General features: G+C 39.4%; 1 protein-coding gene across 1 annotated transcript in view; it reads right to left on the minus strand.

The window, feature by feature from the left end:
* Positions 1 to 19,364, minus strand: part of LOC126267867 (odorant receptor 2a-like) — a 79,123-nt gene that overhangs the window by 25,860 nt on the left and 33,899 nt on the right. The window contains exons 4-5 of the mRNA XM_049973176.1: positions 18,587 to 18,820; positions 1,770 to 2,035 (exon numbers count right to left, since the gene is read on the minus strand). Coding sequence (XP_049829133.1) covers positions 1,770 to 2,035; positions 18,587 to 18,820 — 500 coding nt within the window. The remainder of the gene's footprint in view (positions 1 to 1,769; positions 2,036 to 18,586; positions 18,821 to 19,364) is intronic.

The raw sequence follows: 19,364 nt of genomic DNA on the forward strand, positions 1-19,364 counted from the left end.
TGAAACCGGTCGTGTGAACCTAATAAAGTTCTTATTAATCGACTGGTTCAGCTTTTCATTAATAAACTATAGAGTCTTTCTGAAAAAGATAGGAGAAACGTCGACGATTCCTCGATGAAGGAACTCCATCGGCACTTACATGATTCGGTAACTGACAGATGATGGAAAACTAATGCTACGGAAACCAAACTGTAATTAGAGTTCCGTCACCCTAATCGCACTAATCGGTATTTCGGAGAGAGGCTATTGGGCACGTTGGGCTATGTCTCTGAGGCTACAGATCCTGGTGTTCAAAGAATCACCGTGATTTCAGGAGGATTTTCTTTGGTCAATTTCAAATAAATAAGACACGTGGCCTACATTCGGGGAGATAATTATGCTGGAACATGCATAAATAAGAAGCTGCTCTATAGAAGAATCTAGAGCGAAACCTTCGTTCCTACCTGGTGTTGCGATAAGCTACTGGAGTGTCAGCTGCACCAATGTATGATAATTCACTAGACCAATAGACTTCCATGTCTAGCAAATATTGTAATATATCCATTATCCGTTTCTCTCGTTTCGAGAACACGTAAAAAAGCGTTGTACATAGCTAAGCAAACATTAATTAATAACTTACTAGCGAACGAAAGTATTGCATTTCAATTCGTTCTTGAATTTTACTCATATAATTATGTTCAGATATTCATGTTTTCTGGACTTTACATCTTTATTCATTGCTGACTTCCTTTCCACTGTTACGAAAGCAACTGGTATTGCAAACTATTCGTATCTTAAGAAATTGATTCTTGTTCAGACTATGTTTTCTGTGCATTTCACCAGTCTTCGTTCACAAAACACGGAAAACCACACGTGCACGCAACAGTTACGCAACCGGCAAGATATTCCTTTTCCCCATAACGTCCCATAGCTCTCTCACACCCACCTGAATCCGAATTTACGATCTACGTAGCAGCTAAATTACGATTCACAAAACCGGTAGATAAATCAGACAACATGATAAAATGAAAAATGAGAGAAACGCTGTGTTGGGATGAAAATGGTGTGCTTTTAGGACATGTGAAAAATCGGAGAACAGCAATAATGTCTTCACGTGTGGTATAAATGGAGGTTTTGCAGTAGACAGATCTACGTAGCAAATTACAGCGCTTTGGTTGCAGAACAAGGGACTGATTGGAGATCTATGACTTTTAAAAAAAGTTGGAGGAATTTGCACGAGAGTATTGACGGTTCTTTTGTTCTTTACGCGTTTCTGAACAGCCGTATTTAAACTGCTTGTTTAATTTAGTTATAGGAATGTAAGTATGCGACGCGAAATGACAATGTGTCAAAATATTTCGGAATGAACAACTGTCAAACAAACTCTAAATTTCAACAAAGTACAATTTTCTTTCATTATTGTTAATATTGGCCCTACGATACCCTTTCTGAAGTAACCAGGTCTGCAATGAATTTGTTGTGCATTCCCTTAGACGATGGAAACTTTAGTCTACAGAGTTTAAATATTCACATTTTATGAGTGATTGTAAAGTAGAAAAAAGTGTGCTTTTTAGCGACACTGAAGATACAAGTAACGCAGTTTTAAGTTGCAATGTCAACCCTTATGGTGTGCCATTTACGTAGAAACTGTTCATCTAGTACTGAATGTGCAAATTTTCAACCAGTTAGGCTACCTCTACAAGGTACGTACGAACACTTGGAAATCTACGACCGACGTTTTTGACTGAGCTTAAAAATTGTGGAGGCATGGAGCGAAGTTTCCAACAAACCTCTCAATATCATTGTGATAGCGAACGCATTCTCGAAGGCGACCCCTCATTTCCTCGTCGGGATCTGTGGCGGAAGTCAGATGGCGACCATGTGGAGTCCTGTTCCTGCTCCCATTCTTCTCGGCTCTGCACATGTTCCTTGCCATGAAGTTGAGGAATCGCAGATGGCCAGCCACGTAGATCATAAGTGAGCAGAAGGCGCCGTCCAGCGAGACGGAGATGAAACAGCCGTAGAACAGGCCTGTCGACACCACAGCGAATACCACGTGCGAACAGTGTGTCACGCTACGTACTGTAAATGCTTCTTCGCATTTAGCGTTTGAATTGAAAAACTAGTATTTTCAGGACAACGCAGAAAAAAGTTTAACGCGGTTAGAAACAAAAGATCTAACTTGAATTCGAGCTTGCTCGACGGAAAAGCACAGTGGACATTAAATGGGTGACGCATATATTTATATGTTCCGTATAACTAAGCGAACGTTGTTTAATACACTTAGAGACAGGACAGTGCCCTACCCTGAAGTATCACTCGGATATTTATGAAACTTGTAGATATATTCATCACATAATATACTAAGTTAGACAACGTCCGGATAAGTCTCGGAAGACAGTAACGGTACAGACCGACCACCATGTCATCCTCGGCCTGTAGATGCGGTTATGGAGAGGCTTGTGGTCGGCACACCGCTCTCCCGGCCGTTGTAAGTTTTCGTCACCGGAGCCGCAACTTCTCAACCAAGTAGCTCCCCAACTTGCCCCACAAGAGCTGCGTGCAGCCCGCTAGCCAACATCGCGGCAGACCGGAGGGTCACACATCCGAGCCCTAAGCCAAGCCCGGCAGAACCTGTGTTACCACTGCGGTAAGAAGTATTAAACGATAACACTTTTATTCCATTCAGACTTGTCGGCCATGATCAACATGATGTGTGACCCCCATAGACACAAATACACTCATCTATTCGTTTTGACATGGAAGCATACAGTTTTCTAATGTCATTACGACGAATTCGTTGCCATGACTGCAACACATGCTTTTCCATTTCATGAAGATTTATGGCTGCAGGATGGTATGGAAACGTACGTCTTGCCATCGCACCCAGACATGCTCTTCGAGTGACGAATGAGGAGACTGGATAGGCCAGTCAAGAATCTATTCGTGACGTAAACTGTTGTACCTGGTCTTGCGATATTCGCTGCAACAGTGTTTCCCACCATGGAAGTAATTACCCCCTGAGGGCTAAAATGAAATTTTCTTAGGGGTAAAAGCGAAAGGGTTCAGATGTGCTTCGGTCACGAAAGTAAATTCTTTTCCGAATACTACCATCAGCGCCTGACGCAATGTGATGGAAGTTACACCCCTTGAAACCAATGTATGAACAACATATTTCTCACACAGTCCACGCCGAGCTAAATGGCGCACGGGTGATCACACTGTACTCGCATTCAGGAGGTCGACAGTTCAAAGCCGTGTCCGGCCGTCCTGATTTAGGTTCCCGGGATTTCCCCAAACCGCTTCAGGTAATTGTCGGATTGGTTCCTTTGAAAAGGCACGGTCGACTTCCTTCTCTAATCCCCCGACGATCCCGCTGTTTGGTCCACTCCCCAAATCAACCAACCAACACGGTCCACGCGCTACACACATGCTTTGTACTTTGTAACACATATCTATGGAAGTAAAATTGAAAGATGTGTCACAAGTGCATACTTCTCTCATGAAAATGCTTTCTCCTAGTTGTAGGTGGTTCCCGCAATGCACCAGAAATTGCTTCATTATTCACTTCGCAACAAATAAACGGCCTAATTGACATCACAAACCAACAGTAACTGTGTAACGCCTTCTACATTGCTGTAAGGCCAACACTATTATTACTATTATTTTTATTATTGCTGACAGTGGTCAGATATAAAGCATCGAAAAACTGAAGTCTTCCGATTTCTGCCAGTTGAGAAGTAAGAAATCCAGCAATCACCTGATTTACAAATTGTAGTATACATATTTTAAGTTGGTTGATTTTAAATGGAGGTGCGGAGAGTGAGTAAAGCAAGTATTGTTAGATATGGGAGTGGTACATTGGTAACATGTTTTGAAACAATGTGAATCTTTAGCTTTCTTTTCTAAGGAGTTGTAGGTAGCACTCGTAATGCACTGCGAATTACTTCACCATTATTTAAAAAAAAAGATTGTTAGAAATAAACAGTATCATTTGTATCATTATCTCACTTTTTAATGGAACATCTACACAAACTAAGTATCATTTATATTTCGTCATTTTAAGAACGAATTTCCTCTCTCTCTCTCTCTCTCTCTCTCTCTCTCTCTCTCTCTCTTTCTCTCTCTCTCGCTACATATCAGCTTTATTTCAGCTGTTACCAAATATATCCGATTGTTACATTCAGTAGCGCACAACTCCGTGATTCCAGACGAAAGAGACTTCTACTTCTAGTGAATCATACACATAAGCCCTTTTGGCAGGATTTTTTTAAGTCTTGAAAACTGGTTTCTTATTATATTGTCTTCTATTTTTTAAATTCGTCAGTCTTTTGGTTCGCCTGATGTGGTCCACCACGAAATCCTCTCCTTAGTCAACCTCTTCATCTCAAAGTAACGTTTGCACCATCTTCTCAGTTATTTGTTGAATGTATTCGCTTATAGCTCTTAGCCTCCAAAGCCGTATCAAGTACCACAAAACTTATATCACGACATCTAATCCCATATCTTATAATCCCATCCTTTCTTCTAGCCAGTGTTTACCACATTCCTTCTCGTCGCCGATTCTGCGCACATCTTCCGCATTACTTCGATTCTCTTCTTTTACGATTTTCCCACAGTCCATGATTTGCTGTGATACAATATCGATCACCTAGCTTACAGACTCAAAAATTTCTTTCTAAAATATTATGCTTGATATCTGATACCAGCAGAGTTCTTTTGGCGAGGAATGCCTTCTTGGCCAATGTTAGTCGGCTTTTTGTGTCGTTGTTGCTTCGTCCGTCACGTACCATTTTGCTCCCCAGATAGCAGAAATCCTTCAAATCTCTTACTTCAAGGTTTCCAATACTGATGTTAAGTTCATCACCGATCACATTTCTACTGCTGCTCATTACTTTCATCTTTCTTCCGTGAACTGTCACTCCATAGTCAAGATAGCAATAAATTCAAGAATCTTTACTTTTATATCCTTTCACTCTGAATATAAATCATCCCTGAATCTTTCTTCTATATCTGACATTCTTCCTTTGATGTATAGATTCAACAATACACCTTCATCGACATCTACATACACACTCCACAAGCCACAAGATAGTGCATCGCGAAGGGAACCTGAAGTTTCGCTGGTTCCGTTATTTAGTGTAACGGCAGAACTGTCTCTCTGGTGTCTTTCCCTTTCCTAAAGCTAAAATGATCGTCCTCTAACTATTCCTTAGCTTTTTATTTCATTCTTCTGCATATCATTCTTATCATCAACTTAGAAGCATCTGCTATTATGTTGATTGTCCAATCTTTGTTAAACGTATCTTCACTTCCCATTTGAAAATTGTGCAGAAGATATTATTGCGAAAGGCCGATGGTATCTCCAGACTCTGAACAACTGTAATAATAGTTTGATTGCCTCTTTACTCAGTGGTTTTAGAAGGTCCGAAGGAGGCTCGTCTATGCATTCCACATTATTACAAGTTCTTCAAACATCTTTTAACCCTTCAAATACTATGGGGTCTCTACCTGCCCAATAAGGTAATTTTCTCGAAACTAAATCCTGTACTCCATACCTCAAAATTATGAAAATTTGGGCTTTACCTGTTACAAGTAATAGTTTCACTCCGCATTACATAGCTGCTGAATATATTTACTTTTGTAGAAAATCACCACTGGATACTACTGCGGTCATATGCGACCCCACTTCTCTGTTCGGGCTCTAAAATACATTAATGTTATTTTACAATCTATAATTGTTACTGTATTTGCTTTGTTACATTACTAGAAATAGTGTTGGCAAGTACGATTGTTGACAGGACTTCATTTGCCGAAGTTATTCGTTACATGCTTGTGGAGATTACTTCTGTGTCTGCTGCGTTTATTTGAACGTGTCATCTTTCCGGAAAGAAAGTCTTCGATGCATTACAGCAAGATAATCCTCTTTGGAGAATCAAATAGTGATATTAGCGATATAAATTCTGATGACTAATGTAGTGATGGTGAAATGGACGTCTGAGAAGAGAATATTCCTCAATCAGACTGAAATTCGGAAGAAGATTTTGGCAGTGCAAACATCAAGCCTGTAAAGGGAGTGACACATCCTTCTGACTTTGATAGGTAAATTAGTATTGTGCTATAAGATACTATACACATAAGGTAATCTTTACTGGCACAATATATGTTTTTTATCATTTCCTATAGATTGAAAAACGAAGAATAAGTGTGGCACAAACAGGAGTTGACAAAAATTGTGAAAGATAGGAAAGATAAAATATAAAGCGAGCAAAGCCAAGCCCAACGAAATTCGCAGTAAAAAATGTGGACACCATGGAATTAGTGTTTCATTTCTTACCCCCTAGTGCACTAACAAAGAGGAAATTCTTGTTTATAGTAGTAGATGTAGACTAATAGCTGGCACTGTACTGAAATGCTTTGTCGGCGTCTTAAAGCTAGCAGCTGCGTCCAAGATTCATAATGAAGCAATTAAACACCTGTGAAACACAAAAAGATGGTACACTCATATTTGGTGGTGCAATGGCTACAAATCACTCTACCTCCATTTCAGATATGCATTGGATTTGATGACTGCGAGACGTCGCAACTGTACTGCTGAAAGGCTGGTACCCATCAGACAAATAAGTAAAATGTGAGTCGACATTGCAAGACGCTTTATGTTTCTAGCAGCAACATAATAGGCGACGGAGAACTTGCGAAATTTCGGGGTGGATGGCAACATATTCCTTCAAAACTAGAAAAATGCGGGTTGAAGTTGTGGGCTGTATGTGTTGCGTTGTCAAACACTGGTCGACAAGAAAATGAATCACGTGAGGATGGTCAAGCAAGAGGTTTTAACGAGAAAAAAATTAAGAATATTTATTATATAACAATGAATGAATGGATTAAAAAAATGAGGAAGAAATGGTTTTAAATATTTATGTTATTTACTCTTTCAGCATGAACTTTGTTGTAGAACCCCTTATTTTCGTGTGGTAATTAAAATCCTTTTAGACAGAATTAAGCACATTTAAAATTACGTGAACCTTAGCAACCCTCTCATGCTGATAAATTCAAACTAACTGATTAATAACATTTATTTGAAACTTATTTAAATCAATTTTGTTTTACGTAATTCGGCCTTGGCACACATTTTCTAGATGCAGTGGGTTTTTAAGTATTTACTGAGTTCTTTCCCGGCGTTAGCTATGGAACACAAGACTGTCTCTGTTAGCATAAAATGGTTAAATATTGCCAAGCCGACCTGAACGTTTAATTATCATTGACAAAACACACTTCACTATACGTTTAAGTTATTTGCTTTCGAAATGGAAAGAACCAACAGATTAACAACTTCAACGTTAATTATCCGCCTATGAATGCACAAATATAAAACCAGTAATAAATTCAGTCAGCCTCAGGATCGCTGTAAAAGAAAAATATTTCGTAATTCACTTCTAATTATACCTGCTCCCGATTTACGGATTTGGTTAATTTTATAGCGGAACAATTTATTAAATGTGCCGCCGCTGCAAATTGTTCGGTCGCGGCACAGCCCAGCAACACCAACGATAATCGCTAAGTGCTGAAAATTCCTTAAAGAAATATTATAGATGACATGGGCAAGCTAATTTACATTAGTAATACACAATTTTGACAAATTATAGTGTATTTAGACCATAACAATAATTTAAATTACACACCTGTACAATTTCTCCTCTAATGGCGGCTAAAGATAGATACAGACAAAACGAAGTCTACTCATTCATATAATGCTACGTCACGGAATCCTCTCTCTCTCAGCTCTAGAGGAAGACGACAAAGAATACACATTATGTAGCGCTTTTTATACTACTGCTGATTTTGAATATCTCTTTGTAATCTTACAACATTATTTTCATCTGTGGCTATATTTTACATTTTTTCATCGCAGATATCAACATATTTGGTAATTACATTATGAGTATAGAAATATTACAATCGTAAATACATCGACAATATTATTACAGAAAATATTGCAATAATAACCAACGTCCTTTACACAAAATTAAATAACATTTTTTGTTAAACAATTACAGTACATACGAACTGCTTCATAGAGGCGTACATAGTACAATTAAATGTCATTTCATTTTATTAATATTGTGTGTGCTGCCAGGGAACGTTACAAGGTGAAAGGCATAGGAAACAACGACAGAAAAAAAAAACAGTTGAAAATGTTTTTCGCAAGTCCTAATTTGGCGAGGGTACTTTTGAAAATCGATAACACACTTTTAAAAACAATTAGAAAAGAACAAAGGAGGAGTACCTGGAAATTTCACTCAGAACACATGTTGAGTCAAATATTCATCCATGTTTTGGTTTCAAGAGCATGCATCAATTGTTTCGTATCATCTAAAAAAGAACAGAGTTGTAACTTTGCTAAGTACATTGCATTCGAGGAAGGATGGAAAAGATCATAAAGAATACAAGCCAATAATGACACTGGATTATAGTAAAAGAAAGTCAGGAAGGGACACAGCTAGTTAGAATGTACGCTACAAAGAGAATGAGTAGAAGATGGTAAATGATGTTATTTTACAACGTGAATGATATTAGTCCACTAAATGCGTTTATAATACCACTGCATCTTACGTCATTCTGGGCAGAAGTGACTAACTGCTAGAGACTGGCTTTCCTCGTACAACTAGAAAAGCACCCCATTGGTAAGAAGCTAGACAATATTAATTGCGCAGTACTTTTATCAACACCACACACGAGGAAGATCTGTGGTCAGAAAATGCACTGATAAGTGTTTAAATGTGAAGATCCTCTACGTGAAAATCACCTGGAATTTTTTTTGCCTTAAATGCAATGCCTCATGATCGTCACTTCGAAATTTGATCAAAAATATTTGTAGTTTCACCAGAGTTGTTAATTCCCTTTACCGAAATAAATGTTTAAAAATAATTACACTTTCGTTTATTTTCATGCAACTATCGCCAAATTTTAGAATAGGGAAAAATATAAGGAAATTGACTGTATTCAACACTTATAAAATTTATCCTTAATAAAAGTTAGACTATTGGGGTCATAAGAGCCTCCAGTGGTACTGAGTGTAACAAAAAATATTCGGTACTTGGAGGGATAAAATCTGTCACTAATACTAGACACCCTCCACTTCGACCCCAGTGCCTACTTCTATCACATGGTTTGTTCCTACCCCTCGTACACGCGTTCAGTGTGCTACTTCCATCAATCCGCGCTCTCCTCTACGTCCAATATAGGAATTCCTCTTTCTCTCTTAACGTTGATGCCTATACTTTTCGTCTCGTCGAAGTTTTTTTTTTATTTTTCTGTACACTCAATCAGTCCTATTGATGCCCTCTGTTTATTCGATTTCTTTCCAGCACCAATTTCGCCATTTATTTCATTCCTAGCTGACATACCGTTGCATTTCTGTTTTTGTTGAATGTTTTTGAAGTTCTTCCATCAATCAACTGAAGTATTTGTAGTGTTACGCAAAGTCTCTTCGTAGCTACTTTTCTTGGAATTATTTTTGCCATCTGACGTCTGTGCTCTTTTTAGAGATTTGCATTCCACTTCAAATGAAATACCTATTGCGGTATTCACTGCCGCAGTATCTAAACCCACTTCTTTCCACTTGATCTCCGGCACGAAATGTCTCAACTAATCGACATGGAACAAATAAAATCAGCTACTACATAGACTGTGTAGTTGATACACTCGTGATTTTCGAAGATACAGACATTTGAATCGAAGAATCAGACCTCAACAAACTACATAAAAATATTATGTTAAGATTTGGGCATAAAGTTCCTTGATCTAAGGAAACTCTAAACATCAATTTATATTTAGAAAACCTACGATAACAATTGTCAGCATTGACAGTTGATCATGTCGTCCCACCCAACACAATATGACGTATTTCAGATCCTTGCTACACTATTAAGCAAAAGTTTTCTGTGACTTCCCCAGATCAATAGATTTAAAACATAATAATAAAACATTTCTCTATTACAATGGCTATGATCCTGCATTAACTGACAGAATATCACAGAATAAGAATAAAAACCACTATTGTTCCATGTACTGCCCTAATGTTCCCAGAACGACAATGAGTGCACGGAAACAAACATAGATGTACCCCCATATTTACTTCCTACTACCGTACAGAAAGTGGTACCAATGGAAGCTGTGCAGTTTATAACTTCGAAGTTCTATTATGGTGTCTTGCGATTATTGCTTACCAACGGTAAATCTGTGAGGACAATGAGTGTATCCAAAATTGTGCTCTAAACTAGGGAAAACTGCAGATGAAATGGAAAGAAACGTTTCTATAAGTTGTTGTAGTCGTTTCTATACTAGCGTTAATAAAATGGACGAATTTCGACTCATGAGGGCGATGTTTCAAAACCTACGACTCATGGCATCACACCTCAGAACGTTGATCTATGACGGATCTGTCTCTACTGGGCTGTAAGTAGACAAATCTGGTTGTTTGTTCCCGTGAAGCGCAGTTCCACACAAGGTCCAGCACAGTACGCTTAGTGAAGGGAGTGGTAGTTTAGGGTATTTTGGAACAGTTTTCGGACTTGATACAGAACCTGCGGATACAACTTAAAACGTCCTCCTTAATGGGGAGAAATCATATGTAACAGTGATTTCGCGAGTATGCCGAAGGCCTCAGTACATGGCGATTCCGTGATGGTGGAATAAATTTTCAGAGGAGATAGAGAAGAGTAAATGTATCAGTCCGAGGTAAAGGACCCTGGTCTGGAAACGACCGAATCGAAATTTGTAAGCGAAAATCGTTTGATATTTCTCTCTAACAGTGGAATACTTGTACAGCTACCATTGTTGCTAAGACTAGAAGGTAGAAAATACGGATGACCACTTAGTTGTACATGTTGAGTTAATAACTTGATGAGTCCAATGCAGATGCCGTACTGTGAACAGACATGACCAATCATGGAATACGTCTGAACTGTAGTAGACTGTAGTCTGTTTACAAGTTCAGGTACTAACATCAAAAAATGGTTCCAATGGCTCTGAGCACTATGGGACTTAACATCTGAGGGCATCAGTCCCCTAGAACTTAGAACTACTTAAACCTAACGACATCACATCTACGCCAGAGGCAGGATTCGAGCCTGCGACCGTAGCAGTCGCGCGGTTGCGGACTGAAACGCCTAGAACCGCTTGGCCACTGCGGCCAGCGTACCAACATGTATCAGGCCTAATCAAATTGAATTTCACTCACTGACTTAAGTTGAAGAAATGATTGTCGTGTATGGGCAAGCACATGGAAATAGCAGAACAGCGGAACGGTTGTACATGACCAAATATCGGCGTAGAAGACATCCGGCTCAAACCATGTTCTAAGACGGTCCTAACCATTAAGTGAAACAGGGCAATATGTATCACAAATCAGCGAATGAGAAGGACGACGAACTACATGGACCAGCCACTTATCACATGCAGTGCTTGTTGGAGTAGATGAGGCGCCTGCAATTAACATCTGATCAGTTGCACATGAAATGAAAGTTTCGCAGGGTACTATGTGGCGAGTATAACGGGAAATGCTGCTACACCTGCATCATCCACAGAAAGTGTATTCTTTGACTCCTGCTGGCTCCAAATGTTGTATCATGTCCAGCCAGTGGTTCTTTCAGTACCTTACAGTCGAGCTGTATTTTCCTGCGTATGTACTTTTCACGGATAAAGCCTCTTTCACCAGAGACAGAATACCGATTAGTCGCAATAGTTACATGTGGGCTGAGATTCCCCACACTATAGTTGTAAGGAGCCGTTATCACACATTACCAATCAATGTGGGGGTACGTATCATTGAATTTATCTGACGTGTCTCACTGTTGTTGGCATATTAAACTCTTAAAACTTGTGGTTTTAGGATATGGGTTTATTTAACAATCAGTCCATGCTAGAGAATTATTAGATCGATAAAAATTAGAAAACAAAAAATTAAAATAATTTCACCTGTACTCGGAATCTAACTCTCAAACTCGAGTATTTTAAAGCAAAACTCTAGCCCTTCCACTATTTGGGAAGCACAGCTGTTTAATATTGGATGAGAATTTTTGTTCGTCGTTTATTCAAGGTGTTTCAGCTACAGCTATTCATAGGTTTTATACATCCCGCAACACCTTCAAATACCGTACACAGGATTTTCGTATTCTCTTACTTACTATGTGCAAACTATTAGTCCTACGTAAAGTAAGGACAGTAAATTTTTGTACGAAATTTAAATTTTGTGCGGGGATAAGGTTTCGCTAGAGGCAGCAGTTTTCGAATTTTTCAAGAAAAACATATACAAGTGACACTGAAACGCGTTTTCCTTAAATAAGTTGAAAACCGTGGCCTCTAGCGAAAACTTACCCCAGTAAACAATGTAACTAAGTTACATTTCCTATAGAAGGGTGCTGTTCATTGTCTCCTATAGAAAGGTCCTATTCATTGTGTCCGTAGTTTGCGAGTAGCCAGCGAGAGAACATGAACATTGTATGATTTCTGAAGGTGTGACAGGTTGCATCAAAGTTATCGGTAGGGGCAGCCGAATTACTCAGTATATAGTCAATGTCTCAAAATGTTACTGCGATATAGAGGTCTGTACAAGGCAGTGTTGGAATTTTTCTGTAGACATATCCAAATATCTTTCAGTCACAACTGCAATTTTTGTTGAGCAGTTTGTTGTTCATTCATTATATGCGCATGGGCAGCGAACTATAAATGCTAGAATGTGTTTGGGTTTTCTCTGGGGAGAAACTATGTCCATAACTTCACTGAAGTGTTCATCAGGCCAACTGCGTGCGAACAAAGATTTATGAAATGTCGCGTTGTTCTGTTGAAATTTGGCGTCTCCTTCAGGGTACTCTAACGCCAAAAATATTTGCAGACTGTCTGCAAGGATGTCCACACACTGCGCATCTATCATTCGGTTAAGCAGTCAGGCAATGATGCTTAAAGGTGATCATAAGAAATCCCAGAGCACTACTAAGCCACCACCTGCTACGAGACAGCCTTGTTGACACACAGAATCCTTAATACTGAGTATAAGCATTATTCTAAATTGTTCAGGAGTTCGACACAACTGAAATGGGGAATCGTTGGACCATCCTACACAGCATAACTGTTTGATGTCGCAGTGATTACGTTCGTGGATCTATGCGAATCATTGGGTTCTGTGTCTAAGTGCTACCCGAGGTCCACAAATCCATCCTCTACTCCTGAGACTTAAGGGTGCACCTGCCTCGTTATAATCTTAGTAGAAAAGCGGTCCCTGAGATCTGACTCATAGCCAATCGCCCTATATGACACTGCAGAGGTGACGTGACATTCGTTTCTCAAACACGTGTGTTCGTGCTGTGTTGTGGTTAACGCGTGTGAAAACATTGTCTTTCCGTTACTGCAGATCCATCCTCACATTATTGTTCCCGAAAACCCGATTTGCGCAGTAATCTCCGATATACTGTAACCTAAGCCTCTTGCTCTGATTTTTACGCCACGTTCAAAGTCGCTTAACTAGCAACGAACTACCTTATTCACTACACACCTGTCTGTAACAGACTCGTCAGGTGCTATGTCCATGTGCGTATATACAGGGAGATTACAATTAAAGTTACACTTTCAAACCGCTGTAGAAATACCACCACTGGTCAGAATGACGTCAAATTGAAACTGAATATTATCGGGGAAGGGGCAAAACGTATGGCAGAAGAAAAGTAATTACAAAACGTAGCAATACATTGCGCTGTAAGCGTCATAATTTAATAGTGGTCGACTACAAATGACAAATGAATCATACAACAATGCCTAAAGTGTACGTTTGACGTTAAACAAACTGTGCTACTCAGTATGCATGGGCATACTGGTGTGATACTGTTAGTGACGCAAGCCCACCCACCACGGCACATCGGATGGAAAAATTGTTTTTAACTTCCTAAGGACAAAAACCGTATTAAAATCATCAATCAGAATCAAATCAGATTATTAATTTCCGTGTGATTTGTGCAAAACGAGTTCAACATGCTATCCACCGTTTTTGCAACATGTTGAAACTAAGAAACAGCATGTTCCACAACTGATCGAAGTGTTTCAGGGCTCACGTTCAGAATGTTTTGGGCAATGCGTGCCTTCAATGCAGCCTAGTTTGCAGCCGAAACACTGAACACAACATCTTTCAGATAGCCCCACAGTCAGAAGTCACAGATTAAGATCAGGTAATCGGGACGCCCAGGCTGTAGGGAAATGGCGGCTGATAGTTCTAGCATTTCCGAAATCGTGCTTCAGCAGCTTCTTAACTGTATGTGCAACGTGCGGAGGTGCTCCATCTTGCATACAAATGATCCCATCCACATATGCACGCTGGGAACAGCTGTACTGACGTGGTTGCCAAAAAGTCACTCATAGCACTTATCAGTGACGGTACCGGTAATGGGACCGGAAGCACCTGCCTCTTCGAAAAAATACTGCCCTATGATAAATGATGCCGTAAACCCGCACCACAAAGTGACCTTTTCAGGATGAAGTGGTACTGGTTGATTTGTGTGTGGATTTTGCGTTGTCCATATTCGACAATTCTGTGTATTGACATATCCTGTCAGATGGAAGTGAGCTTCGTCTGTCCACAAAAACTTCCACGGCCAATCATCGTATACTTCAATGCGAGCAAGAATTCTAAAGCAAAGGTCTCTCTTGCTGGCAGGTCAACATGAAGCAACTCGTGCACATGTTTAATTTTGAATGGATAGCAAAGAAGGATGTTTCGTAGGATTTTACACACCCTGCTCACTGGTATGTCCAATGTTCGGGCAGTTCTCCGTGCACTTCACCTTTGCACTCTACCACTCGTCTCCTCCTGCACTGTAAACCAGTGCTTCCACTGACGTCGAATCAATTCGTTTCTTCTCTCTACCAGGCTACACACCAAAAGAACCAGTCTTTTCGAATTTCCGAATCATTTTCTCCAAACCTACGGCAGTCATAGGACCAACGACTTTTTTCAAACCCTTCAGTGTCCGGAACTTCTGCAGAGCGACGTGTGCACAGTCATCATTCTTGTAATACAGCTTTACAAGCTGTCCTGCTTCGAGACAGTCATGGCGAACGTCGCAAACGCGAAAGGAGGAAAATCCGTGTACCCGGTGTGTTTATACCAACTTTAGTGGGTCGTGGGCAAGACAGGTGATTTCATTTAACTATTCTGACACATATAGCGCCATCTATTGATTAATTTTCACACTTTTTCTTCTGCCACCTGTTTTCCCTCTTCCCCGATAATATTCCGTTGCAATTTGACGTCATTCTGACCACTGGTGGTGTTTCTACAGCGTTTTGAAAGTTTGACTAATTATACTCACCATGTATTATACAGAATGTTTAATGAACGACGCAAGTTTTGTGTTCAGCGACGCACGACACCAACAAGAGGCTGGCCGGCTGCAGTTACCGCATACGCCTCGACCCAGTGCTCGCATTTTGGCCGGTTCCGTATCGTTTCAACTGAAGCAAGATGATTTAGGAGCAACCTTAGAGAAAACGAGCAAATCGTTACGCCGTTTGGCACTTATGACTGAAGTGTCATTAGCCTCTGCTTACAGGCCTGTACCCTACTTCAAAACAAAACCTGACAAAGTGACGGCAATGCATCGACTGACCAAGTAAGATACGTTGCTCGATGTTATTAGTGTCAGAAATACGCCGATAATGATTCAACGTCCATGTTAGGCATGGGTTCTGTTGTAACTGACACTGGGCTGTATTTTACAAGTTCTAAGAAATTATTTGATGAAGGCAGTTGCTGAAAAGTCGTAATAACTAAAAACACGTGAAGCGGTCTAATGACGACGCCTCATTCTAGGACAAATTCAGTGCGTAGCAATAAGCTGAGAACTGTAAGTCACATTTTACGCACGTATTATAATTTACCCAGATTTATCATCTTCTTGGAAATTAAAATGGCATGCTGCTGAGTGATCTTTTTCACGCTGGTGAAGGAATATAGATACACATAGAATTTAGCTTATGTGGCTATGCTTCTTTGATATTGTTCACATAAATATGATATTTCATCGACTGCCAATAAAAATATTCTAGCGAGATTTTCCTGAGAATTTGTGGGCAGAGGCGAACGTAACGTGGCCATACTATTAGACCATGATCAAGAGAATAATCCAACATTACAACGCACAATGTCGTACGGAACACAATTTATAATGATTGACGCCGTTACCAAATGTACCAATCCGGTGGAAAGCCGTATTACGCAAGGGGTACGTGTCCAGCACTTCCAATTTTGGTATGAAAAGGTACTAATTTCTCTCCTCGAGCTATATTTGCATTTCTGTCTTGGGTTTTCAATATCTCGTATAACGTATTAATGATTATTTCAATGTTAATCTGGGGAGAGAAATGTTGTGAGATGATTGTAAAGGTATATTGTGATTATCAGTTGAACAATTCATTTGATTTTTACACATTTATGTATTTGATAGTGTCATATTAGTGAAGTATGGCCCCTTTCTGAGGAATAAATGTTTCATCATATTCAAAAGAGCGGTACTCCGCCAACGGAACTTGGAAGCCACTAGCCTGTGAACTGACAAGCTTTTTCCCCTGCTCGTTTTCCAATTTTGGTATGAAAAGGTACTAATTTCTCTCCTCGAGCTATATTTGCATTTCTGTCTTGGGTTTTCAATATCTCGTATAACGTATTAATGATTATTTCAATGTTAATCTGGGGAGAGAAATGTTGTGAGATGATTGTAAAGGTATATTGTGATTATCAGTTGAACAATTCATTTGATTTTTACACATTTATGTATTTGATAGTGTCATATTAGTGAAGTATGGCCCCTTTCTGAGGAATAAATGTTTCATCATATTCAAAAGAGCGGTACTCCGCCAACGGAACTTGGAAGCCACTAGCCTGTGAACTGACAAGCTTTTTCCCCTGCTCGTTTTCGTTTCTGGAACCTCTTGTCTTTCGAACGACGAGTACTGGAACCAGATTGCGGTCTTCAGGAATTTAATATTGTGTACTAATAACTGCGTATTATAGAGGAAAATGATAATTAGTACTTCGGCAGTAATAAGTCGTCCCATGTAAATTGTTGACGTTGATGCAAGATATATGCAAGCAAAATTATGGTGCTGCGACAACTGCACTAGCTTGCTTCGGGAATGATTCCAAAAGGCGGACAATATGATGTATTTGGTCTGTTTAAATAGTATGAGAAGTGAAGAAACTATGGAAGCAATTTCACACAACGTTCTCTGAACTACACTGCTTTTCACTTGGTAAGCTAATGACAGTTTATTTCGTAATTATTAACGTAACAGGAGTGCCAGAATTTTGTTAACAGAAATTGTAGTGTGTGATTTTGGATTTATTCTACAGTAGTTAATTCAAAAATGTGTCACCTTCCTATACCTCATACCCTATATTTATTTTGCTTAAATCCTATCTTAAAATTGATATTTATTAAGTTTAAAAGTCATTGCATTTATCACTATGTTTGTGGGGTTCACTTACGTAAGAAAAGAGAGACACGCATCTTTGGTAGGTCACACTGGAATAGTATCGATTAAATTCTTTTGCTTAGTTTCGAAGACTAAAACAAAATCAGTCAGAAAAGGATATCTAACTTCACTTTCATTTGAAAGCTTCGGAAAGTGACTGTTAAAAACGTCGTTAAAATCCTGTGAGCTTCATTTTAGTACTAAAAGCTAAAATCTCATTTAATCAAAAAATAAATTCACTAATTATTTAAAATTTTATGAACACTATTATTTGCCAAATTTGTCCCTTCAATACTGACGATCGGTATTAGAACGTAGAATTATTTATCTTCAGAAGCAAAATTCTCAGGGTGAGTTGGTATTTGTTCTTGGCTCAGTAGTAAACTCTGGCACTGTGTTTTAGTGGCAAGCATTAACTATCGAAAGGATAATCAAAGGTAAGGAGTGATGTAAAGTGTTAAACTTGATTTCCGGTTAAAATATGAACGATAGCCTAAATAATATACAAACAGACACACACGCATTTAGCAATATTCTCAAAGTGTAAATTTTATTATTCTTTCCGAGTCCATAGTTACACTCTACGAAAACCACTCAAGATCGAGCAAGGTCACGCAGTTTTGCAGGCGCTATCAGCCAGAGGTAATAAAAGATGATAAAAGTACATTACATTTACGAATGGGTAAGAGGTGTGCAGGGTCGTTAAAATAAGATTCTGCAATCATAAACACAGCCTCGGACAATAGATCCTTAATACAATTTAACGATTAGTTTTGAAGAAAGTCCTTTAGCTGCTGGTATTGCAAACAGTGAAGGGACACGTGGTGTGCGAGTGAAAAAATAAAAGCGTGCGTAACTTGCATTATGAAACGATACAAAAAAATCCAAACCGCGAAACTGTGGAACTGAAGTACCATAAAAAGAAACGCTTGGAGGGATAGGATGGCCAAGTCACTGGCATTAAAATCACTGCTATTAGTCACATATGCAGGTGTCATGCTCCTCAGCTGTTTCGAGAGACTTTCAGAAGTGGGACTTGGTGTCAGTATCGTGCATTAACAGAAAGAACACCTTGCTCCTTAGGTACCTGGTAGAGTGGCGCCTCTGTGAAGGAGAACGGGTACCAGACGAGAGCAGGGAAGCCGCTCTGGATGCGACACTCTGTGCTGGAGCAGCTCTGAACACGCAGCAGAGGCACCACTTCCCAGACCACGTATATGGACACCCCAACAAACAGCTGCATCTGGGAAACGCGCCGACTTCTGCGAGCGCACGTGCCGAATATGGACGCCTTCTGATGTGCGTAAGTCCGTCCGTAGCACTGCAAAGACACTGTGCTTACTAAACGCTCTGGTTTTCATAAATTGAGCAAAAAATCTTAATAACAAATGATAATTCAGAAATATAAGTGAAACGTGTGATTAAATCCGCAGGACAGAACAGGTAGTTGGAATTGTGGAAAGGGGCTAAAAAATGAGCGGCTGTCAGTTACACTCGAACACATAACTTTATTTAGTTGCCCAACATTACAGCGCAAATTTCGGAGCTTAACTATCGACTAAATATCTCACACAATCTTATGGCTTAAGGGCACAACCTCTTTAATTTTTAAAAGGGCTGAAGGCCCATGATTTAAAACATACCTACAATAAGTTTTCAAAAGGCAGAAAGAGCAATGTTTTATCCTTAAATAATATTTGAAATGAGGCTGAAGGCCCAAACAATCTAAGACTTAACAAGTAAGGAATTTTAATTTTAAGACGGCTGAAAGCCCATCATTGAAAAACACAACCATAAGAAATTTTCAAAAGACAGAAGGCCCAAAGCTTTATCGAAAAAAATATTTTCAATGAGACTGAAGGTCC

Source organism: Schistocerca gregaria, chromosome 4 (assembly GCF_023897955.1).
Source record: "Schistocerca gregaria isolate iqSchGreg1 chromosome 4, iqSchGreg1.2, whole genome shotgun sequence".
In the NCBI taxonomy this organism is placed as follows: Eukaryota; Metazoa; Arthropoda; class Insecta; order Orthoptera; family Acrididae; genus Schistocerca; species Schistocerca gregaria.